The sequence below is a fragment of the Phasianus colchicus genome, chromosome 18, assembly GCF_987193195.1.
Source record: "Phasianus colchicus chromosome 18, bPhaCol1.hap1.1, whole genome shotgun sequence".
In the NCBI taxonomy this organism is placed as follows: Eukaryota; Metazoa; Chordata; class Aves; order Galliformes; family Phasianidae; genus Phasianus; species Phasianus colchicus.
The window spans coordinates 6334310-6360040 of NC_143453.1; the positions used below are offsets into that span (position 1 = coordinate 6334310).

Sequence of the window (25731 nt, forward strand, 5' to 3'; positions counted from 1 at the left end):
CACCAAGACCCAAAAACATCCTTCAGCTGTGTTGCTTAATTCTGCGCAGTGCCACAATGGAACGAGACACCTTGGGCAGCCAGGAGACTGTAAGAGAAAGAGCTAATCCTGAGAACCCCCATGGTGTTGCAGAATAGAGCAGGAGCGTGCAGAAACTGTGCTATGATTATAGCCACAAGTCTCATCAGCTGTAAAACTCATGACTTTTGGGGAACCTCATTCAGCCCCTGTTTGAATTGCATATTTCCTATCAGGTGCCCTTCCAAAAGAGGAATGGGATTCTGCCTGCTGGCGGCTCCGCACTTGTACAAAGCACAGAGTCCAGTTACTGCTGTTACAGTGACAAAGTCTGGGAAAGTGGGACATTGCATTATGCAAATATTGCTTCCTGGAAAGAAATGTTTTATTAACACGCGCTCCCTTCTTTTGTTGGCTCAGTCAATTTGGTCACAGCTTGACACCCAATAAGTTCGTCTAAAGGCAATGGTTTTACAAAATGTTTTCCTAATCTATTTTAAACACTTAATTACAGTTGTGGCACATTCATTAGGGACTTTGCTTTCAAACCTGGATTGCAGTAATAAATCCTAATTCTCGAAGTGTCAGTTGTAATCCGAAAATTGGATCCAAGTGGTTGTCAGAGGCAATTGCTAACTACAGGACGTAGCCTGACTGGGAGCTGGAGCTGCCTGCTGCAGAGGGGGTCACCTTTGGTGTCCAGGCAGGAAGCCCAGAGGACACAGGGCTGAGGGCTATCTATGGGGCTGTGTGGCAGGACCCAGAGGACGCAGAGTGGGCCCAGGCAGCAGCTTGGGGATAAAGCTGCCATCGCTGCTCTGAGCTCAGAGCACCGGGGCTCATGGCTCGGTGCTGTTACCTCACTCTTTTCCCAGGTACTTCCTCATGATGCTGCTCACGTCATCCTCCTTGCCCTCTGCCTCTGCCCGGTGGCTCTCCCTGCTGCTCTCAGTGCTGCCTTTCCCGCTGCAGCCCTCCCCGTCCGACCTCCATGGCCGCTGCTTGATGCTGTCGGTGCTCCTGGAGGAGAGGATGGAGCCCGAGGACGAGGAGGAGTCGGATCGGTCCTTGCCGGGGGTCAGGCCAGGCTGTGCCACACTCCTGCTCCTGGAGGATGCCAAATCGCCCACCATGGCCTCATCTTGGAAGCGGACAGTCAGAGCCCGGTGGCCGTCCTTCCTGTCCCTGCCGGGCTTGGCCAGGCTGCTGGTGGAGCGGGACTTGCGAATGGCCGGGAGGAATTCCTCCAGCTCGGTGCTGGCTCTCCTCTCAAAGCCGAGGGTGGGGATCTTCCAGGCACAGGGGTCTCCCCCCAGCCCCTCTCCCAGCCCGGTGCCCGGCGAGGCCCAGCCTGCAGCCTGCCCGTCCTCCTCGGCTGACGGCTCCAGGCAGCTCCTCCACGGCCTCGGCCCGAGCAGCTCTGGGCCGCCGAGGGACAGCAGGAGGGAATCGCAGGAGCCGAATTTGGAGGCTCTTTTCAGCACTGGGGAGAGCGTGGGCTCGCCCGGCTGCTGGGCCAGGCTGCGCAGGCTGGAGGAGCGCGGCAGGCCGCCGTCGGTTCCATCGCTCAGCCCGGGCAGCTCGGTGCCCGCGTCCCCCAGGCGAGGCCTGCTGCGCCGCAGGGCCGCGGCTCCGGTGGTGCGGTAGATGGGGAGGGCCGTGGTGTCCTCCAGCAGCGGGCCCTGCTCCTTCTCCACCGCCCTCCTCCTGCGCAGCTCCCCCACGTAGTCAGAGAGCGCGGCCGAGGCGCTGGGCAGAGGGGACCTGGCTGCGGGTTTATCCAGCGGGCTCGTCAGCTCCACGCTGTCTGAGGGAGGTTTTCCATACTCCCGTCTCCTCGCGCTGAGCAGAGGGCTCACAGCCTTCCCCATGTCTGCAGCAGCATCAACGGATCTCGTGGTGCTCAAGGAGGAGCCCGGCCGGGTGGCTGCAGGCTCTGTGGTGTCTCTGCTCCCCCTGCAGAACAGAGTGCCATTAGTTTAAGCTGCCATAATACCATCCAGCAGGGGCAAAAAGCTGATATTTGCATGGTAATCTCAGAAAAAAACTCACTGCAGCAACAAAAAGTTCAGCAGTGCCCAAAGATTTTGTCTTTAAATAACTCCGAGTAAAACAAAACCAGCTAACTGTGGCATACAGTGTATGGCATCATCCGCTTTAACTCTGCCAAAGCAACACACACCTCCAAATGTCCTTTCTTCTCGTCATATTATATATAGCAATATATAGGATTTGTTTTCTTTCTGCCTAAGCCAAATTTATGCTCACATTTTATGAAACCAACTCATTGAACAAACCGAATGCTTCTTAACGTTACTGCAGGGTGCTCTTCCAGATAGCAAAAACCACAGGGAAGTGCAGGAGCAGCACAAAGGCCGGCCCTGGGCAGGGCACAACAGCAGAGCTGAAGGATGAACTCCATGCGGGGTCTGCCCTGCAGAGGGGCTCTGAGGACAGCAGGACAGCAGCACATCACCCTGCCAGGCAGCACTGGGCCTGCCCTCTGCCCACAGCACATGTTTTCACCCCTTAAGCAAATGCAAACTGGGGACAAATCTGCTCGTTGAAGAGCAGCTGTCAGAAGTGAGCAGAAGTGAGAGTGATCGTGTGGGGAGGGAGCTCACCCTGCAAGCAACCGTGATGCAAACGTTCTGGTGTGGGCACTGTGTGCTCATCAAGGGCGAGCCCCACCACCCACTGGTACTAACAGCACTCTGACCCAGAAATACGCAGCCCTCACCCCAATGGGCTCACGCAGCCTTCTGCATGGTTCTACCCAGGGAATGGCATCAGCTCTGCACAGATGGCTCTTGCTACCAGGATTGCAGCTTTTAGAGAGTGCAGACATGCAACAGCAGAAAGGGTAACAACAACAGCAATCACCAACATCACAACATGGCCATCCCTCCACACTGACCTCAGTGGGTCTGTGGCCAGGACCAGCCGTGGTCCTGCCACCACCCTGCTTCTTGGCACTACAGCAGTGGCACTGTTCCCAGCCTCACATGACAGGGATGGAGATAGAGTGGCTGGATAGTAGAAACAAGGGCACTCCCTCCTTCCCCTGGGCACTACTGGTCCCTCACCAAAGTGTCCAATGGCACTGAGCAGTTCTTATGGGACAGGAGTTGGGGAGTGTTCCCACAGCAAATGCCCTCTCATCTCAAGGGGCCAGGTCTTGGTGCATACTGCAAAAGGGCTTTCTGCATCAAGCCTGTTCCTGTCCTCACAGAGCTGGGGAGGGGCTGCAATCACTGTGGCTTCGGTGTCATTAAACCCCAGGTGTGACACTTTGCACCCTCACCCCTTCATCTTTTCAGTTGAAGGGCTGAAAAAATGTATTTTCTGCCTGTGCCACTACAGGGAAAGGAGAAGGGCCACGCTGTCAGGGCACATCTGAAACAAAGAAGCATCTCTGTAGAGCTGTGTGCGGTGTAATTTTAGCACAATGATAGCCAGTTACTAACTATAGGCTGCTCACTCCCAGCCACGTGCTGGTGAGACCAGGAAGTTGGACACACACAAGCACTGTGGTTGGTCTTGGGCACAGGGACCCCATAAGAATCCCCATTAAAAGGGTTAGAAAGCACCAAGGGGACTCTGAAACCAGCTGCAATGAGAAGGATGTCTGGGTCTAAGCTTGTCTGGTACCAAAAAGAGGAAAAGAGAGAGAAAAGGGCAAAGTAAAGCAGCAGAACCCAAATACAAACAAACCTTGGTGAGCCCAGCAGGAGTGTAGGAGCAACCATCAGGTTTTTCCATCGGCAGTAATAAAGCATCCTGCCCAGGGAAAGCTCGGGTTGCCATGGGAACGGGGTGACAGTGGATAATCCTGGTGACAACACCGGACGAGCGCAGAGCAGGCTCTGCTGACCCGTGAAATAATTTACATGGGACTGAACACAAACTCCATGGCCAGGGAAGGGAAGCAACTGCAGGAGCAATGGGATAACAGAGACACTCTATGTTCCTCCAGCCCCCAGTGCCCTCAGCTCATCAGTGGGTCTGAACTGCTTGATTATCCAATGCAAAGGGAATTAACCACAGTTTTAATCTCGTGGAACACAGCAACCTCCAGGACTCACCCGCGCCGCTGCACCCAGCGTCCAGCTGATTAATGGCTTCAGACATTTTGGTAATGCTGGGTTTTAGGATCCTAAATTGCATCTTACCTAAATAGCTAGTGTAATCCTTCAGAGAGAATTTGTATGGAAATTGTTCCAATCATTCTCTGTGTTTCTAAATAATATTGTAAACTGACTGCTGCATGACTGACTTTCATAAATTAAACAGTCAGCTTCGATGTGTTGCTTTGGTTTTTAAGACCGAGATAAAAGGGAACTGAAGAGGTAAGAAACCCTAATGGGCTGTAACACAGCCAGTCTGCACTCTGCTATTTATCGCCCTGCTCCACAAGATGGACAGTTACTATTTTTATAAAAATCTTTACAGGCTGAAGCGAAGTGGTGGCAGTCAGCACAGCGGTTGCCCCCAGCTCCAACCTGATACCAGGGGGTGGCAAAGTGTTGTGTCTGCCTCAAGCTCACCCACCCCTGCCCCACAGCAGAAGGGCTGAAGCTTAGCCACTGCGTGCAGGCAGCTGTGTGCTGTGCCATAGGAAATCACTGCAGGGATTGCTCAGCGTTTGACACTTTTCCTCTTTCTTTCCAGCACCTACAACACTTGAGTCCTTCCAACAAAAGCTGTTAGCGCTTCTCCTCAAAGGAAGCAATGTTGCCAAAACCTGGAGGTACCACCACAAAGATCCATATCTGAGATCAAAATATCACACTGTGTGCTTCTCTCGGGGAGAACACGAATGAGGCTGACGTGCCTTTCTGCAGCAGCTCCCAGCTTTGTGCTCCATGGAGATCCCCAAGGCTCCTGGCTGCCGCCAGCCACCAGCACTTCATCCCCTGCTGCTGCACGCCTTGGTGCCACAAAGGCACTGAAGTTACACCTCATATTCTATTAATTACACTCTGAAAAAGCCAGGCATGAATGCAAGACAGCCTTGTCCTGCAGCAGTCCTCCTCTGTCCATGCTTCAACCACGCTGCAACCACCCAGCAAAGCGCTGCTGGTTGCCAGGTGTCAGAGATTTCCCTAAGTCATGGGCAAAAATAGGGCCTCATGCAGAACTCTGAGGCATCTGTGAGCCAAACGGGACTCTGTAATATGCCATTCACACCAAAGCAAATGACATACAACAATAATTAGTGAAGATTACACAGCAATTAACATGATTACAATTATGGTAGTTGAAATAATTTATACAATAAAATCCACACATGCACTGCAACACATGACCAGGCATAAAAGTGCGTCTCGGATGCTTTTCCTGGTAACTCATAAATAGAGCCAAGATAACTCCATTCCAGGGAGAGAGAAGAAATTGGCCTCATTTCCGTCAGAAAAGGATTTTCTCACCACACCATCATCTACAGAAGCTCCCAGCTTTCAGTGCAATGATTTGCTTTCGACGCAATTAAAATCAGCACGGCAGAGCCCAGCCTTGTGCCTGGCCCTGGGGTGTCCCTGCCTGCACCTCGGGGTCAGCAGCTCTGCAGGGACGTTCTGCAGCAAGCAGCAGGATCAGCCCATTGAGTTTGGAATTTGCTTCCTAATGAAAAATGGAAGGCTTATTCCAGCTCCGCAATGTGTCATGCTTAGTGAGGCTTAGCCCTGCTGTCCAACATTTTGTACAGGCATTTAAATAGTAGAGAATTAAAGAATGCGTTAATCAAGTCTCTCCTGTCTGTGCACTACCCTGACAGTAATAGCCTTATATTCCTTCCCCTGGCTTTTGACAGCTGTTTGTTCAGGAAACATCCCATGTGTACGACTGTGAAGTGAGCGCTAGGCAGATTCATTTGTCATTGCTGGGTGCTCGTGTAAGACAAAGGAATCTTGATACGGAAGAGCTCATTGTGCTGATCTCGTCTTTATTACCTTGCCTCTCCTATTCTGCTTGTTGCGTTTAATATTGACTCCTCTCTAATGTTTCCACCACAGATTAACTGAAGCCAAGCACAGCCAGCACACTGAGATTTACAATTGGCCTTCTCACAAACCCCAGTTGCCACATTATATCCAGGTCTGGGTGCAAATTTCCTTTCACTGTGGCCATGGTCAGTCCAGTAAGTTATTTTTATTAATTCCCAAGCCTACATATCTGCTTTTTTATTATAATTCCAGTATACTTCATCTCACAAATACAAACACATAACTTCTGATTTACTGCCATGCACTTAGGACCACAGCTGGATCAGCTGGAGCAAAGGATGTCAAGTGGTGCTGAGGGGGATGAGCCCAGCAACTGCTCCCAGAGCTCCCATTCCTGTGCTGCCTGTCCCTGTACACCACCCCTGGGGCCACCACAGGAAGGGCACCCGAGCCCCATGCTGCAGGCAGCAACCCCCAGCCCTGCTTGACTCTCATCCTTCCATCTGCTCACACTGCTGGCTGCAACATCCTGCAGCAGCCAATGCCAAGAGCACATGATACATAAAAAACCTTTCTCCCGTTTGTTACAAAGCTATCATTTGGCACATCCATGCATGAAAAATAGGGGAAACACCTTCCTTACTCAGGGCTCATGCCCTGGAGCTGTTTCAGCCCATGCTGCACCAGCACAGGACGTGCAGCTGCTTAGCAGAGCCTCCCCAGCGCCACGCAAGCCAGGTGCCTTCTCTGCACCCACCACCACCTTTCTGAGATGGAGCTACCCAACCTTGGTATACTACAAAATTCATCCCATTCACCTGCTATACACATGTGACACCAAGAAGGGGTTTTGTCAAGGATGTGTGCAGTGCTGGCCATGGTGCAGGGCGGATGTCACTGCACATCCCTGTGCTGCATGGCACACAGCCGAGCAGTTCAGCCACATGAGCACTTGGGCCACCCTCCAGCTTGCTTACAGCCCGGCAGCACTGCTGTCAGAAATTAACATATTTCATATTAAAACTGTATAAATGCATACTGTTTCTTCAGAAGCAAAAAGCGAGCATATGGCATACAAATCCTCAAATAGGCTGCATCGCCTCTTTAAATTATCTCTGGAGAACACATCAAGGGATATTACACCGCTTGAAGCATGGTTTTGATGTAGTGGCTTTCATCTGGCCTCCCCTGGTTGGATGCTGCAACCTCAGCTCCCTCAGTTCTCCCACCTCTTGTCCACACTGGATGGGACACGCCACCCCGGCACATTTTCATTGCTGTCACATATACACTACTCAACAGGTAAGTGATGCCACAGGCCTGTGCCATGCTCTGGTCACCCCTGTGCCCGCCCTGGGGTCTCCTTTACTGCTTTCCACTTGCAAAGTACTCAGCTTTGCAAAATTCTTGCAGACGTCAGGCATGGAGCCTTGCAGGCTCTAAGCCAATCAACATCTTTCCTTCGCTGAACCACCCCGAACACAATGTGCTGTGCAAAACAGGAGGTGGCATGTATTTCTCATTGCTAAGAATTAACAAGCTGATAACTTAAGGCTCTTGTTAAAGTGTTTGGGCTGATCTGCGAGTGGTTTTCACAAATTGACTTTTTTCCTAAAATTTTTGAAGATATCTCATCTGGAACAAAAAACAGTGGTGCAATCCCCACAAGCAGTCCCTTACCTCAGGCCCTGGGTGCTGCGGCTGCCAACGGACAGCGCCGAGATGCTCCCAGCCACACTGCCACCGGTTGGGGATGACCAGCCTATAGATGAGCCTGGCCAGGAGCAGAGGCTTTCTGTGGGCTCCAGGCTCAGCACAGAGCCAGCGCTGGAGCAGGCATCCCTGTGGGAAGAGCAGAGCCCTGTTAGTGTCAGGCTGGAAGTTTGGGAGCAGAACCCTCTGTATCCTGCAGCTCATTGGGAACAGTGACCCCCAGCAGCCCTGCTCCAGTTTCAGGCTGGATGAGATCCTTTGGGGTTTTCCTTCAGCCCCGCACAGAGCTCACTCACGTCTCTCTCCTGGAGCACAGCGTGTCCCGCGCCGTCTGCACGCTGCAAACAGCAGACAACAGAGTCAGCAACAGCACAGCCTCCCAGAAGTCACTGTGTGAGACTGGCAAAACCTGCAAAACCTTTCCAAGTGAGAAGTGTCAAAACCCACTGCTGACAGAATGGCAGCAGTTCTATGCCTGAGCCAGGTTACATCCTTCCAGGCAGCAGTGATCAGGGCCGTTCCCAGCACATCGCATGGCCACAACCCCCCACTCTGCTTCCTGCTTCCTCCGATCCCAGCCCAGTGCACAGCAACTGCAGCAGCACCAGGCACTGCCTGCACTGGGGAAGGATATGGACCAGAAAACTGTACTGCTGCCAAGTGTGGCAACTGAGGACATCACTGCCGGGAAGCACTTCTCACCTCGCTGTAATGTGCCAATTGTATTGGAAATCACTTACAATGAAGGAGTGAATTTTTGAGCTTGTGGATTCTAGCTCACCCTTCCCCCCTTACCTCTCAGCATCGCTGTCATCGCTGGCGCGCAGCTCCTCCAGGGCCAGCTGCAGGTCGGCGATGCGCCGGATGGCCGTGCCCAGGTCTGCCTGCAGCCCTTGTCGTGCCGCCGCCGCCTCGGCCAACTGCTGCTCCTGTAGGACCACACTGCATCAGTTCCCAACCCACCACCTGCAAACCCACCACGTAATGCATGCCCTATCCTACATAATGAGCAACACTCATGCAGTGGGGTGTCCCACTGCGTCGCTGGCCAGCACACCTCAGGAGGAAACTGATAGCAATGAGCAAACAGTAACGAGTTCAGGGCAGAACATAAGGAGAAACCAAAAATTGGTATGCAGAAAAAATGAGTGTGTGTCTCCAGAATGAAGAACCTTTGCTTTGGATGCATGTAAGGAACCAGTTCTTTATGCTAAGAACCAAAACACTGGCAAAGGTTGCCCAGAGAGGTGGTAGTCCCTCAGACCTGGGGATACTGAAGGTCAGGGGATGGAGCTCTTAGCACTGAAGGAGCTGTGGGTGTCCCTGTGCACTGCAAGCAGTGGGACCAGATGGCCTCTGTGAGTCCCTTCTGATTTAAAGATTCCATGATTCCATGAGATGCATGGCTGTAGCAGTGCATTATCGGGGAGTGCAGATGGATAATCACTAAAAAGTGACATCTTCTTGAGTGCCAGATCAGCATTTGTGTGCACAGCCCAACACAGAGCATAAAACCTGGACAAGAAATAGAAGGAACTTTGAAGAGAGCCTTGGGCTCCAAGCCATGCATCCTTCCTACAAAGTGGGACTTCCCATCACTGTGCTGAGGGGCATGCAAAGACTGCAATGGTTCAGATGCATACCACGATAGCTGCACTGTGCTCATGCAGAGATTTTGGGGCATTGCTGCCTCACTGCTAAATCACAGTGTGACACCCAGCATAACAAATGCCTGAGCATGATATCATGCATGAGCATCTCTCCCTGCACAGCACATCCCAAAGAACTGGGCACTGAGCACTGAGCTCCAGAGCTCCCAGGGATAGGATAGTGTGGGGCTGGATACTATGGGAGGCTGCTGGGGCCACTCACACTTTGCGAGTTCTAAGCTCACCTGCTTAGAAACAAAGCACTTTCCAGAGATACCACCAGCTTATAAGAAAGCCAGAAGTTTAATTTATAATTTAAATTGCAGGGAGGAAAGCCCTGACAAGCAGCACAACACAACAAACACTGCAGGCCTGGCAACACCCGCAGCATCAGGGATGCCTGACCCATCCTCATCTGATGTCAGCTCTTCCCAGGGTGAACCCAAAAAGAACTCTTTGTGCAGTTTTCTAAACCATCACATGATAGGGAGAAAAGAAGAGGGAGCGCAAACTGCAAATTCGACATGATTGAGGCTGCCAGCTGTAAAATTGCCATCTCGGTGGTGACAAGGTGAGAGATGATTTGCAGCGTGGGCTGCGACAGGCCACAGTGCGGGAGCCAGTGGGCTGTCAGAGCAAATAACAGGAGCTCTGGGATCACCAGGCAGCCGGACCCGAGGGGAAGAGCATTCCAGTTCATAAAAACAAGCAGAGAAATAGCCCAGCTAGAGTTGCACCGTACTGCCATTGCTTCTGGATAGGTGCAAATACCGATGACACCCTGAGCACTGCCAAGAAGATTCCCAAAATTCAGCACTCCCAAGACCTGATAAGGCTGATAAGAGCCTCTATGGAGCTAAATCTTTGGCTCCAGGATACCGCACAAATGAAGTATGTAGTTTGCTACCTGCATTTAATTCCTCTTCCCTGTTCTGCTGCTGCTAACCCAGCAGGCGCTGATGTGGGTCCTTGACAAGGAGCAAAACCCCCAGATTGCTAGGCTCAGGGATGACCTGGAAGCCGAGAATTCCTGATCCTAAAGGAGAGTGCAGTGCTCAGGCAACATGGTACTGCTACAACAGGATCCTTCCAGCAGTGGCACTTTGGCCATTGCCACAGGTACCAAGTTGATCAAACACAAAGCACAGTGCCATGCAGAGCTGAGAGCAATTCACAACATACTCATGGAAGGGAATAATTATGTCAATATAATTAGATTTTGAATGCAAAAAATTATCTTCATGATGCAAGCTGACAATAAACATCCCAATGTCAGCCCACTGCTGTCTCAGGAAGATATCAGACACCTCTGACACGTGTTGTTTCAATCTAAATGTAAATGCACAGAGCATTTCGTTGTTAGTACAGCAATGGGTCTGAGTGGTAACATCTGCACATGGGCAGAGCTTCCAAGCGTTGCTGAAAAGGGAAAAGGAAAAAAGCGTGAACGCCTCTATTGAGAAAAATCACAGTCTGCCCCTCATGTGAGGAGAGCCTGGCACTGTGTGCAGAGGCAGCACAAGTGGAACTGCTTGGGCCAGGCACTGCTGGACCTGGGGTAAGAGAACTGGATGATCCCCAGAGGCCTCTTCCGAGCCCTACTGTTTTGCGACGCTATGAGTTTCCAATAGCTGAACCCTGCTCCCAGCATGCAGAGCTGAGCCCTTCACCAATCTAATCAACCCCTCAGATGCAGCAGAAACCAGCCCACCTTGCTCAGAAACATCTGCTTAATCTATATTTTATCATCAATAAATAAAACATATCTTCTGCCTGCTTTTGCAGACAATCCCATACTAGGTTTTCCCATGGACACACATCAGCACATGAATCGACCCAGCACATAGCACCCAAACCCCAAACTTCTTAGAAGATAAGTTAGGAAGAGATAAGCAAAAGCAGCAGCAAAGCAGTTACTGGGATGTGCAGAATGCCAAGCGCCGCATCTCTGCTCCATGTTTGTAGCTCTGCTGTCACAACACAACTGCCGCATTCTCATCCACCCGAGGTGAAGTGTAATCTAATTAGCCCAATTTGGATTGCTGCTATCTGAATAACTTAGCATACACCTGCAGTATTCATCAATCATTATTTTTTTTAATTAAGTAATTAGCTTTCGGGTTCTCGCAAAGTTTGAAGTGACAACATTTCCACGGCTGCAGTCTCAAGTGGGATGGGGCCCCGACACCAGCAGCACTGTCAGTGTTGTTAGCAGCCATTAAGTGCTGATGATTTCCTGGGCAATTTGCTGCTCCAATGGAAAAGCAGAAATCACATGCCCACTGCATGGCACAGCTAATCAGCATGTACAGTGGAGCATCACCCACCACTTCCCATCACCCAGACTCACCTCAAAGGGCTGCTCCATTGGGTGACCTTGTTATAGTTCTTAGCCTAAACCATTGGCATTTAAGGGAAAGAACAACGCCGCAGGACCCAGAAGAAGGGCGGCAGGGACTGTGGGGCAGCAACGAGGTGGTCTGAAGGCTGGGCTTGTGGCCATTAGCACAAACTTCCCCTATTTCCCTTCTCAGCTTCACTAGGACTGCCCAAATAAACCCAACCTTAAAGTTTGCAAATAATAATAATAATAAAAAAATACCAGGCTATGATATGCTACACCTTTCTAGACTGCTTGGTAATAACAGGGCTGCAAGTACAAAGGCTATCTTCCATCAAAGGAACCTTAAACATGGTTATTTACACTGTGACTCTCAACTTCAAAAAAGTCCACAAATATCTACGTGAAGAATATTTTAGCATCTGTACTTTGATTTTCTGTGGAAGTAGTTAATTATTACACTGATGAATTTCACAGCTTCATTAAAGGCAGCTGAATTTACAAGACGTTGTGGTGCAGCAGTGTGGCTCAGAGCCCTACATCCTTCCCTGCCCTGCTGAGGCAAGGGCTCATGTGTTGGGATGAGCACAAGTGCATGAGAATAGTAATGACCAAAGAGACCCAGGCTTGGTTTCACACTCCCCAGTGTTTCTAGCTTTGAAATCCACCCCTCATTGCATGCCACAGCTCAGATTCTGCTGTGTAGCAAGAGGAGCTGCAGCTCCTTGGGAGAAATTCAGGACATGAAACTGAAGAAAAGACAGAGACAGTCAAGGCCAAGAGCTGCCCCCACCATTAGAAAACTTGCGTCCCTCTATGTGATGGTGCGTGGACTTGAATGCTTTCAGAGCTCATTCTTCCTACAAAATTCATAAGGCAGAGCCATCTGCCTGGCAGGCAGCTCCTCAGCTCCTGTCACAGAATCATAGAATGGCTTAGGCTAGAAGGGACCTTAAAGACCGTTTAGTTCCATCCCCCTGCTATGGGTTGGGTGCCACCCATTAGACGGGTGCTGCCCACCCCTGCGCCGTGCTGTCCCCGCTGCAGCTTAGCGCCAGCACCACGGACAGCGCCTGCCTCCCAGCTGCCCCGATTGGGTCCAGAATGAGTGAGGGACAAACAGCTGTCCTGAGACCCACCAGAGGTATGGGGATGGGGGTTAATACAATGTTAAGAGCCTCCAGTTCTGACAGAGCTGTGAGAAGGAAAACCTGATGTAGAGGTAGTAGTTCTCAGGACCCCGGAAAACAAGACCCATTCCCAACCGCAGCTGAGCAATGATCATATCCCATTGTGAGCTTCTTAAGCCCCAACAGTGCCTGGTGAGTGCACAGCCTTGCAACTGTTTATTTAAATAAAAAAATCGTTAGGTGCAGACCATGACTTAAGTAATGTTAAGTGAATAATTTATGCAGTATCTATAATAGATGGGGGATTTAGTGGGAGCAGAGCTGTAATAGCTCTCTGTTAACTATTGATGCCTGCTGCTCAGCGTGCCTGAGCTCAGCTCTCCTGTGATGCTTGGGGAAGTGCAATCAGAGCAATTCCATGGGGGTCCCCGGAACCCCCCCCCTCCACCCTCCTGCAGCTGATGGGTAACCTCAAATTTCCAGGCTGCTCCAGCCCCCACATCTGCCACGAGTTTGTTCACGGGCTGTTGTGCCGTGTGCCCAGGAGATGTCTTATATTCTGTGCAAATACAGCAGCCAGTGCCACGAGGCAGCACGCAGGCTGGAGGAGCAAGGACAAAGCCTGTTTGCAGCATGCACAGCGGCTGAGGAATAATTCGTGCTGAAGCACCGCTCCCTTCAGAAAGGCTGGCAGCCTCAGGGCTAAAGAAATGGTGAATTCTCCTTGATTGTTAAATAAAAGATTATTGATAAAATAACTGTTTCTAATGTGGCTGTCTTGCTAGAAGAAATGCAATATCTTTCAATTACTGCTTGGAAGCAAGACTTTCCTTTTGTTTACTGAAAAAACACAACATGAAAAGAGATGCAGGAGAGGACTGTGCGATGAAGGTGAAGCTATTTTTGCCGCACTCCCAATCTGCTCAGGGCTTTGAGCACACAGAGCAGGTTAACTGTTTGCTGACATTGACTGGGACTGATTTGTGGCATAGAGGAGGCACGGCCAGGGCTGAGCACACTGTGGGGACTGAACTACATGTCTGTGCCCAGTGCGCTGGCACCCCATGGGCACTGCCCTGTGCTGGGTGCTCACCCTGCTGCACAGCATGTGGAAAAGTAGAGGGCCTGCCAGCCCAGCTGCAGAGAAATGAACACAAGGTGTAGCAGCAGTGGCTTTGGTTCCAGGGGCAGCACCATGAGCTGTGAACAGCAGAACCCCCTGACCCCTTACCAACTCCACACGCCGGCGGCTGGACTCCAGCTCCCGTTGCACCAGCTCATCCATGTCTGCCTTCATCTCCTCCATCCTCCGCTGGTAGTATTTGGTGCTTTCTTTCTCCCGCGCTTCTGACTCAGCTGCCTTCTCCAACTCCTCACCCATCTTGATGATGCTGTCTCGCAAGCGCAGCACCAGCACCTGGGGAGGCAGCAAGATGGGATGAGGAGTCAAAAAGCTCACCGAGAGAGCATCCTCCCCAGCTGCCAAGCACCCTGCACCCACCTCTTGCCCGGAGCCCTGTGCCCACCCTGCATGGTGAAATACAGCCATACCTCAAAGCGCTTCATCTGCACAGCCTGGAAGTCCAGCTGGCTCTCCAAGTCACGGATGCGGGCTTCCTGTCGGCTGATGACGGCGCGCTCAGCAGGGCGCTGCTCCAGGCGTGCCACACTTGCCTGTGCCACCAGTAGCTGGGGAAAGAAATGTCACAACAGCTGCCAACAGCGTGCCCATCACCTCCCTTCCCCAACATGAGATGATCTCTGCGGCCACAGTAAGGCCCCAGGGTGAGTAAGCTCTCTGCAATCCCCTCTAAAGACAAAACGAATGCATGGGACCTGCTGTGAGCTGCCAGGCACAATGGGAAAATATTGCCCAGAGCTCCCTGAAGGATGCCCTTCTGTTCACACTGTGCAATAAATTCATGACAGTAGCATGGATTTTTGAAAGGAAAATGTTACAGCAGGACAGCACTCATTTGGGTTTCTTTTGCTTTTCTCAGCACCTTCTTTGAGGACAGTAGACATAAAAATTCACAATTCACCTCTACGGACAGCTGCTGCACTGAGCCTTTTCTTCAACTGTTACACCGGGATCTCCAAAGCAAACTGCCCTTTTAGCAATCCTGGCACAAGCTTAGTTCAGATTTATATTTGACCTAGAACTAGGGGAATTTGTCATCTTTTATCTGGCCTATCTCTACAAAAGCTCTCACTCCATCTCAGAGTGAGTGAGTGCTATCTCCAATTCTTGGGCAGCTTAGCCACGCTCCAATAAAGCACTTAAGTTAATGGGATTACTCATGTGTTTAAAATTAAAGGCATGCACTCCAGGGCAGCGGAGCAGCCACAGCAAAGAGGCTGTGCTGCCCCAGGCCCACAACCCTGCTTTTCCTTCATTCCAAAGAGCCATGCAGGGAAAAACCTTGCTTAACCTCAGGCTGTTGCTGGAAGAGCCCTCCAGCTCCCAGTGCAGGCAGATCATCCCATCCCCATCACCATGTCCATGCCCATTCTCATCTACATCCCATCCTCACCTCCTTTCCATTCTCACTCCCATCCCATCCCATCCCATCCCATCCCATCCCATCCCATCCCTATCCTTGCCAGAGGACAGCAGGTTCTGTGCCTTCCAGCTCCCAGGGGCATCTATGGGATATTTGCAGGTGAATTAGAACCCAGCTGTTTTACAGAGGAAGAGATTGCTTTGCAGCTCCTCAGTGGTTGACTTCCAACAGGAAGATGGCATCCTGCTGTCTGCTCCCATGTAGTTCACCAGGCGTGAGGACAACAAAGGTTCTCACTACTGAGCTCTGTGCAGTGCAGCAGGGCAGAAAGTACCTTCTCCTGGAGGCTCTGCTTCTCCTTCTTCACTTCCTCCACTTGCGTCTGCAGCTCCTGGATCTGAGCGATATCTGTTGCAGACTGGGGAACAGAGAGTCAGCAGTGGAAGCAGCCACTGGTACTGGAGTAGCACCAGAATGCTCCCAGGCAGGGGCTTTGCACATTGCAAGTAAGCTTCATTCTGCTGCCTGAATGCAACTTCCCTAATTTTCAAAGCAAATATTTTCAGACCTCATGGTCAAGCTCATTTCCCCAAAGTGCTTCCAGATGCCAATTCCCAGCTCTGTACCATCACCACTGGGGAACAGGCAGGGAGTTCTCACGCAGCCCAGCCCTCTGCCAATGGCTGCTCCACAGGGAGCCATGGGTTCCCTTCTCCTGGGAGAGCCTGTCCTAGTTTGGGTGCTACGCAGAAAGCCACAGCACTCTCTGTCAGTGCTCTGAAAGCTCTGAGTGACAAAACACTCAGGAAAGTACTGATAGATAAGGATGCAGATAGGGATGCTGAGGCTGCGTCTTCCTCACTAAACACCATTTGCTGCCCAATGGCCTTGCTGTGCAGGAAGCCCCACATGCAGGCCATTTGCTTGGAGCTTGGGTTTTCCAAGCAACATCCAGGCAGGGAGCACTGCAGAGCTAGCACTGCCCGGCTCCTACCTGTGCAATCAGAGCCTTGTGCTTGGCCATCAGCTCATTCAGGTCCTCCTGGTCCTCACTGACACGCCGCAGGAGTTCAGCTTTCTCGTGCTGCACCTGGCTGAGCTGCTCATCCGCCTGAGGGCAGAAGGTGTGCGTCAAGACAGGATCCAGTATGGCACCCAGCTTTTCTAGGCTGGGATCTCACACCAGGGAGAGGAAAAGGAACTCTGAAGGGGGGCTAAGGGATGCTGCGTGCTTTCAGTCTTCCTATCCATTGAGTCGCCAGGGCAGGTGACTCAGTAGACAGGTTGATCCCTACACCAAGCACCACGCTGTCCCAGGAGCGCACCAGGGTCTTGTTCCTGCTCAGCATCTCCATCTCCACGTGCAGGTTCTCGAGCTCCTGGGCTGCTGCCTGCTGGGACCGCTGGGCCTCGGCGCACCTCGCCTCGCTCTCTTCCAGCTGCGAGAGATGGAGGGAGATGCTAACAACACACATGCTGCTCCCCTGCTGCTCAGCCTCATCTATTTGCACTGCACTCCCAGAGCATTTCCCTGCTCACACACCAAAACTCAGCCTTTTAAATTCTGCACTGCTCCTATGACCTTCTGCTGCTGTGTTTCAACCAGAACATTTCCCTTTGCAGTGGCTGTGCTGCCAACACCCATCCATGTCCCGCTGGGGCTGAAGCATGCACCCCACATCATGCACCCACTGCCTTGGTGAGATAGAGCTGGGATCATTAATTTGCAAAATTATGTGAATTACATGTAATTCCTGATTAGAGCAATTCACGATTTGGAGTTTTCAAATGGGCTTTTCACGTCGCATAAATTGCATTTGCAAATACATATGAAATATCACATTTATAAATGCTAATTTGCTCTCGGTTTTTATAGCTCAGCCATTAAAACAACAATAATCTTAAATGGGCTGCAAACACCCGGAAGATGCAGCATCATCCCCAAAGTCCTCACCGCTGAGATGGAGGAACATACGTGGGCTGTACCTGAACGTGCAGTTCCTTCCCTGCAGAGCTCAGGTTTCTTTTGTCTATCAAAAAGGAAAGCAAACCCCTCACCTGCTACATGCTTCCTGTGCCCATTCCCTGTGTGCTGGGGGCAATGCAGGGCTCACACGCTGGTGAGGACAGGGCTATCCCCACTGCCAGCCTTTAGGCATTTCTGTCCATTTTTAGTGGGGATGTTTCACTGCCTTTTTTCACTCCCTCCTTCAATAAAAAGTGGTCTTATGAAGCTCTGGAGCAATCCTCACTCCATTTCCTCAACTGTTTGTGGTGAGTGAGATGTACTCAGAGAAGTTCCGTAGGTAATTTGCTCCCCCAGTTCTTAACGCAGAGGAAATTGAAGTCATTTTTTCCTCAAGGCCAATGACTCTCCCTGTCTTGGCAGCACTGCCGAGGTCTCTGAACAGTTGCAATACACAGACAAAGGGCCTGAAGCACCTGAATTGTGATGGCCTGGCTTTGAGCAGCAGGGATCCCGCAGAACAGGGGTTTAAAATTGCATTCCTGCATCCAGCCTTGGCCTGTTTCAATGAATTGCCTGGGCAATCTATTCCCATACCCACAGAGCCCATCTTGCAATGGCACATGCCATTTTCCCACCTCTTTCCAGCTCCTCCCTGAATAATCATACCAAAGCCCCATATAGTTTAACCAGAGAGAAACTCATCTCCAGGACCTCTCATTAAACACTTTGCTCTCAATTTACGCAATGGAATTTTCCCACTTGGGAAGAATAGATTGAAATACCCCCAGAAATGCATAATGTATGAATGGATGAACAACATTCGTTTGCTGCGCTACGCCATCTGTTAAATACCTGCATGAAATGGATGCTTCAGACTTATTAAGAAACAATGCTACACTTTTAGACCATATGGATTTTGATTAACGGAAATGATGGCGTTTTAGCAATGTTTTTATTCTTGCAGAGATTTGTGGGCTGGTGGTAGGATGGATCGGACTCTGAAAAACCTCATCATGAATGCCATTAGGAATCATTTCAATTTAAGGGACAACATAACAATGAGGCATTTTTAATGCATGCAGATTCTCAGTGTTGGCAGCATAATAGAAACGCAATATTCCCAATATTTCCTCTATCCTTCTCATAGCACAGTGCAGCATGGCTGTGCATCACTTCCAGCCCTGGGGCGGGACTCAGGAAATTGTTAAGTGTGGTGGTAAAGAGAGCAAATCAATTCACAGTGTCTGAGGTCACTCAGGCCTTCAAACAAGTGGAGCTCCTGCTGCCCTCTGGTCATGGTCATTCACTGATCCAGTTGCCCAGATCAGCAGCATCAAAATGGACATGGACATGGGAATGGGCATGAGCACACCAGCAGCCCCATTGCAGAGCTCACCTTCCCCTTCTCCCCTGTGCAGGTGGGAACAGCTGCTGCTCACAGCTGTTATTTATGCAGAACTATTATCTCAATTATATTTGTATGTTGTTGGAACTGCTCATGCCTTCCGATTAGTTTGTTTTCAGGGAAAAAGCACAATGGAGATTAATTACTGCGTGGTTTCAGAGGACTGGCGTCAACCGCCCAGTTGGTGCTCTGCACGTGCCACAGCAGTGGCACCTATCACCAACCTGAGGGCACAGTGACCTGTGTGCCAGCCTCAGGATGGGCTACACCATGGCTCTCTGTCTGCCTGTGCCCCCAAAGTGCATAGCAGTGCCCACACGCTCACCCCAACACCAGCGCGTGGCACTCGGTGCGTCTGCGCTCAGGCTGCAGCACACGAGCTGTGGTCCCTGCTCTGGCAGTTTGTGCCTTGTGTGCAGCCATTTCTATGGCAACACGCCTGAAAACAAGGCCTCTGGATTGCATTATTAGAAGGCAGAAAGCACACTGAACAGAAGGTAATTAACAGGGCTGCCTAAAAAGGGAAAAAACACTTAACTGCTGTTGGCGTAATTACAGAGCAGTGCTTCCTGCAAGACGACCCTCACCAGCACCACGCACTGCATGGCGTGAGCACAGCACTGCACGGCACTGCTCACCTACATGGTGACCCACAAAGTCCCTCCCACGCTGCCTGCTGGAACAGGGTGCACGATTGACACCCCTGGAGAAGCAGTTACATCCTCACACAGGTAGCATCACCAGCAGCACAATGAAGTTGTGCCCAGGGGCAGAGTGATGCTCGCCCACCTGCTGCCTTCCCCCCAGCCCCTGGTGCCCACCTGCTTCTGCAGCCGCTGCAGCTCGGCAGTGCCAGTGGCTCCGGGCTCTGTGGGGGCAGCCAGCAGCAGCTGTGCATCAGCCAGCAGTGCACGTGTCCGGCGCAGGTCCCTCCGCAGCCTCTTCTCCACGTCCAGGTCACGGTGGCCGATCTGGGAGGGAGAGCAGGAAGCTGAGCATACATCAACATGCACCAAAAGTGGCAGCTGCAGCAAAATGCTGCATTTTTTCCCCACTGGTTCCCTGCAAGGTGTGTGCCCGCCCTGTTCTCAAAGTGTTCCTATAGCGTCCCATGCCATCTGTCCCCAGGGCACTTCCAGCACTGTCACTGGGGCTCCTCACATGGCCCAGACTGTGCTGGCAAATCCAGGGTCGTTCCTCCCACCCTTCGGAGATTTGAGGAACCAGAGGCCTCAGATTTGGAGGGGAAAGACCCTAAAGTATGCTGAAAGCTGCAGCAGAGGAAACATGAAAGCCTTTGGGTGATGGAAACAGCCACAAAAACTTGGGGATAAATGGTAAGGAGAGGAAAAAAGGCAGGAGGAAGTCAGCCCAAAGGGGAAAGAGAGAAATCATGAAGCACTGGTGAGAAAGGCGTCCTTGGGAGCTATTAACACACAATCCATTCCTCGCCTTCTAATTGAACACAGAACAGCTGGGTGTGCTTTCCCCATTACACGTGCTTCCATCACTGTGCTTTGGGAACCTCCATCAGCCCCGGAGCTGCGGGACTCAGGCTGCAGCATCACTGGGGGAGAACTAGTTCCTTGTGCAAGGACCTCCAGCAGCAGATCACCACTGCACTGTGCCCAACACTGCTCAGCGCTGTCTGCAGCCATTTAAGGACGGAGGAAGCACCTCCAAAAAAAAAAAAAAAACCACCCTCTGTGCTCCTCCTTCCAACAGAGAGCAACCATGGTTACGCGGATAAAAGAATGAGGAAAGCACCACGCAGCCAGGACGTGGTTTCAGGCTAATTGAAGAGTGGGAGCATTTTCCATTCCATCTCTTTTCCTCAGCATCTCTTGTTTCAGCTCTGCTCTCCTATTTTCTCTTCCCTGGCTAAAATTAATAGTGCAGGTTTGACCTCGTAACCTGCTTCCGAGCAGGCTGGCATTTGCTGAAACCCACAATCGTTGGCATCTCCATTGCCTTAATTAGTTTTCTGGGTTGGCTTTTTTTCCCTTTTTTAATAAACTGTTCTGAAGCATGCTGCCCACTGTATGTCAGGCAGTATTCATAACAACCCTACAGCAGAGCCGACTTGCTGTTATCCCCACCATCCCTACAGACCTTATCTTGGACGCTGTTCAGCACTGCTTTCTGCATGTCTCAATGTCTGCCATAGCAGACGGTGGATTTGGTCAGGAAGGAGGCATCAGCACAAAGCCAGGCACTGAGCTGACCCTGTCCCACCCCTGGTGCTACATGTTCTTGCACTGTCACTGCAGGAACTGGGGCATGAGAACTGCAGCGATGACCAAGCTGCTAAATGCTGCTCAATGGAGCTGCCTCCGTTCCTCGCCTTCTAATTGAACACAGAGCAGCTGGGTGTGCTTTCCCCATTACACGTGCTTCCATCACTGCCTCAGACACAATAGAGAGTGAAAAAGGATTTGTTCAGCAAATGTGTCTGGGACAGAATTCCTGCGCAAATTGCAATTGATAAACTGTTTCTCTGGGCAGATGGAGCTGCAGAGTTAGTCGTGTTTTGTTTGACTCTCGTGAAAATACCAGGAAAAAAGCAGATACCTCCCTCTATGGATGGACCTTCCCAGTGATGCTGTACAAAGAATCAATGACTGCGCCGGGGGAGTTGGCCACGTCATCACCCTGTTCACATGTGCTCCATCATCCTGCCTGCGTGGGCAGCATTTGGAGTTGGTTGAGTGGAGCAGCCAGCCCAGCCCCACGCTCACCTGCTCACACAGCGTGCCCACGAGCCCCTCCAGGTCCTGCTTCTCGCGCAAAGCTGTCTGCTTCTCCTCGTGCTCCTGCTCTAGCTGCATCTCCAGCTGCCGGAGCTGTCATAAGAACACAGAACATGCAGAGTGAGGGAGAGAAGGATGAATGACATGCTGTCAGCATGAGCGGCCACAGCAGTATGGCACTGACATGCTCACGGGAGCAGAGTTCTCCCCATCTGTCTCTCAACCCCTCCCTCCCCCACCTTCCTGAAACAGCAAAAGCAAAATTCAACCATCATGCCCAGGCTATGCCCTGGGCTGCTGCCTTGGTGCCCACTGGGGAGGAAGGACCCCTCACCCCCCGAGCCCGACCTACCCTCCTCTGGCAGGACTGCCGTGCATCCTCCAGCTCCTCGTCCTTGTCCTCCAGCTCCTTTTGGTGGATCTGCTTCATCCGCTCAATCTCCAGCTCCAGCCTCTGGTGCAGCTGAAAGACCCGAAGGCGAATGTACCCGCACTCACACCTGGCACTGCAGGGTCCCTCCACACACAGGGCTGCCCTACCTGCTCCAGGTGATCCACGTTGGCTGTCTGCCGCTCCAGCTCCTTGCGCTGCTCAGCACTGCTGGCCTCCAGATCCCAGAGCTGCTGCCTGAGCATGGGCACGGAGCAGGAGTCCAGGACACCGGGAGCACTGAGCTCCTGCACACGGCCAGCCAGCTGTGAAACCCGCTGTGCCAGGCTGGCCCCCTCTGCCTGCTGCTGCTGCTCGGGAGGGGACAGAGTAGGGTCAGCACACTGCTCCTAAAGCATGGGCTGCTTCCAAGCACAGCACCAGGAAGCTGTGCAGCTGTGTGTCCAACACCAGCCCAGCTTTCAGAGCAATCCTTCCCCTCTGTTGCTCTGGACCTCAGTTACCTCACCCAGAGTGCTCTGGCAGCCCCCAGCCCACCACGCTGCTGCCACGCTCTGACACCTGCCCAAATCACAGCATCATTGTGCTCTGCTCCATGAAAGCGTGGGCACAGGGGAAGCTATGAAACACGGTGGTGGCCCCCCATCACACATGATTTTGAATAGAGTTGTGTTCGTATTTCCCAGCATGGATTCTGGCCTCAGCATCACTGAGGTCCTGCCCTGGAGGCACAGCCTGGAAGTTTCTTGCAGGGGGTGATTGAGGATGGAGGCATGAAGAAGAGCACAAGTCAGCACACCAGCCAACCAAAGGGATGGGGCTTAACTTGTGAAACATGATCTCGTTCTGACAGAGGGTAATGCTATGAGAATACATCAGGCACTCCCTAGGATGGTGCCAAACATAATCAGAATCACTACGCTGACTTTGCATCGGATTGCCTCTGTGATTGCACAGACAATGGCTCTGCTCTGTGTGCTGTTGGCAGGATACAAAGCAGAGGAGCAGGGCACTTCCCTCTCACCTCCAGGCTCTGCTGCAGTTTGCCCATCTCCCACCGCAGGGAGGAATTCTCCTGGACCACCTTCTCACGGAGGCTCCTCTCGAAGGCAGACTCTCCCAGGGCCTGGGCCAGCTGCAGGTCAAACCTGGAGGCAAATGCATGGTACTGCTGCCAGCATGGCTGGGCAGAAGAAACACAGGGCTGCTTCTCAGCCTGGTCCTGCCAAGCACTTTTGTGATGACAACAAGATGCCTGTGCTCTGCAAAGTGCTGTTGTCACTGTGTGAATCCCAAACTTCTTGGCATGCTGGCTGCACTCAGAAGTGGCCGGGAGCTAAGATCTGCTGCAGCAGCCACCCCTGGCCCAAACCACCCCAGAACAAGTCCAGCAGCCCAAGGAGATGGCAGTACCCACCCTTCCAGACCAAAGCAATGTGGGGGCTTCAACGCACCAGGGCTGATCCCAGAGGGAAGGGTATCTCCCCCAGCAGCACAAGCAAGGGATGTGATACAGTGAGGAAAGCTGAGCATCCTCAAAACTGCACTTCCCTCCCCAGTACCCCTGGCCCACTCCTAGCCTTACTTCTTCTGCCGCTTCTCCAGCTCATGGCTGCGGCTCTGCTGGCTCTCAGCAAGCACCCGTGCATCCTCCAGCTCACAGGTCAGCCGTCTGCACCGTCGCCGTAGCTGCTGGGCTGCTGCCCGTGCCGCCTGGCACGCCGCCTGCACCTCACCCAGCTGTGGGACAAGATGGAGAATGGCATAGTGCCAGGGGTGGCACTGCCATCAGCCAGACCCCCACCATCCCAGAGCAAACCCTCCAAGAGCAATGCTGCCCTGCACAGAGGGATTGCTTTCCCAAAGTTTCGCATCATGCAGGGCATGGCGGCACACAGAGCTCTCGCCCTCTGGGGAACGGAGTCGTTAAGGAATGACTTTAAATAAGCAAGATCTTGCACTAATGAAGCCTGTAATTCCAAACGAGCTGCCTGAAAGCAAATGGGATGTTTTGCTTTACTCAAGCTTTTAAGTCTGGTTTGTTTCTCTTATTACTTTTTAATGTAGCATGAATAACACCCATCTCTTTTCTTTATGCTTATGAGAAGTGACCTGGTACCCCACACTCTCCAAGAAGCACACCGGCTTTGTGTCTCCTGTGCAAAGCTTGGGAACTGCCATATCTTTACCAGCTCTTAGCATGGCAGATCATGCCAGCACCCCTCCCAGTCCCCCAGGCCCATGGCTGAGCCACTCCACACCCCTCAGCTTTCCACCCTGTGCTCACACTCACACCTGGCAAAAGCTGAATTTGTCCACATTGAGCTGCTAAAGGGACTTTTTGAGCTAAAAGAAACTTTGGGGTATTTATTCTCAAGCCAGCAAGAATCAGACAATTTCCCCAGCAGCAAGCATCTGCTTTTCTGACGAAGCCCCAGAAAGCTCCACCAGCAACACTGCTGGGCAAGGACCATCAGTTTGGGAGTACAAGCTTGGGAATGATCTCCAGAACCCCGGATCCAGCAGCATCTCCTCCAGAGCCCCTCCCCAGTTCTTGCCTTTTGCTCAAGCCCTGTCCTGGAGCTGAGCTCGGCGCTCAGCCGCTCCTCCAGCTGTGCCAGCCTCTTCTGGAGGAAGGCGATCTCCGTCTGCGCGCAGTCGAACCGCACCTGCCACGCGTCCTCTGCAAATGGGCCAGAGCTGGGTATCGTGGCTCCCATGGGGCACGGAGTACAGCTCTGCTTTGTACACCCAAGGCTGTACATGGCCCCTGCCCGAGGCAAAGCATGCACACGTCCCATCATTCCTCAACTTCCCCATCGCTTTAAGCACATGCTGAGCTGCTGGGAGCGCTGCGTGAGCACCAGCGGCCCCTTGGGGCAGAAAGCCTGCAGTCTTCCCATCCAACCCACATAGAAGATACGTAGAACCATAGAACAGATTGTGTTGGAAAGGACCTTTAAAGATCATCGAGCTCCAACCCCGCTGCCATGGGCAGGGTTGCCAACCACTAAATCAGGCACTAGATCAGGTTCCCCATAATCACATCCAACCTGGCCTTCAACATGTAAGAGAAAGAGCTTCCAGCCACTGAGCGAGCAGTGCAGAATGACAGCATGCTAAGAATGCAGAGGGGTGGCCAGGGGCCAAGGGTGCAGGGCTGCTCAGGGGACCCATTGGCTGGACACCTGAAGCATGCACTGTGTCCAAAGGGCTGCCCTACCTCCTTCAGAGCCACTTATCTTCATCTCACGCAGCTGAACCAACTGCTGGGCCTCCTCCAGCTGCTTCTGCACTGACTCTAGTTTCTTCTGCACTTGGTCGTACTTGCTCTGGGGAAGACAGGGAAGGAGGGAACAGATGACCCCACTGCTGGGGCACTCAGGCAGAGTGAGGCTGTGCCAAGAGCATGGCTCCAGGCTCTCCTACCTGCAGCTCCTGCAGCTCCCGAGTGCCCCGCAGCCTCTCTGCCCTCTCCCCATCCAGCACCTGGCAGGCAACGTCACCTTTGTGCCTCTCATCTGACAGCTCCATCGTCAGGTCGATGATCTGAGGGCAATGCAGTGTCAGGCTGGGCACGGCCGGGCAGGTGAGCACACACAGACCCATTGTCTCCCAGCTGGCTGCTGCCTGCCCTTTGGTGGGGAGCATGTGCACTGCCCTGCATGAGCCCAACAGCAGTGCCAAGGAAAAAGCAACCACCAGCAAAGCATGTGGCTGCAGCAGTGTGCTCACATGCCTCCCTGCAGCGAAGTGCTGTTTGCATGGCGCTGCCTGCATTGCACTGCCTGCAGGGCTCACCAGATTCCTGCACTTTTCTAGCTGATTAGGGGTGAAATTTCCTTTGAAGCAAAAAAAGCACAGGAATAAAAGGGTGTTATTAATCTGTTAGTTTAATTGCACTTTCTGCAAATGC

General features: G+C 52.1%; 1 protein-coding gene across 1 annotated transcript in view; it reads right to left on the reverse strand.

The window, feature by feature from the left end:
• The window catches only part of MYO18B (myosin XVIIIB), a 45000-nt gene that overhangs the window by 319 nt on the left and 18950 nt on the right, over positions 1–25731 (reverse strand). Inside the window, exons 26-43 of the mRNA XM_090152725.1 lie at positions 25245–25364; positions 25039–25147; positions 24374–24498; positions 23401–23555; positions 22840–22963; positions 21965–22165; positions 21777–21887; positions 21413–21517; positions 19496–19645; positions 16626–16739; positions 16295–16411; positions 15635–15718; positions 14348–14485; positions 14028–14213; positions 8472–8605; positions 7973–8014; positions 7644–7805; positions 878–1974 (exon numbers count right to left, since the gene is read on the reverse strand). Of these exons, the coding sequence (XP_090008851.1) occupies positions 879–1974; positions 7644–7805; positions 7973–8014; positions 8472–8605; positions 14028–14213; positions 14348–14485; positions 15635–15718; positions 16295–16411; positions 16626–16739; positions 19496–19645; positions 21413–21517; positions 21777–21887; positions 21965–22165; positions 22840–22963; positions 23401–23555; positions 24374–24498; positions 25039–25147; positions 25245–25364 (3273 nt within the window). The 3' untranslated portion in view covers position 878. The remainder of the gene's footprint in view (positions 1–877; positions 1975–7643; positions 7806–7972; positions 8015–8471; positions 8606–14027; positions 14214–14347; positions 14486–15634; positions 15719–16294; positions 16412–16625; positions 16740–19495; positions 19646–21412; positions 21518–21776; positions 21888–21964; positions 22166–22839; positions 22964–23400; positions 23556–24373; positions 24499–25038; positions 25148–25244; positions 25365–25731) is intronic.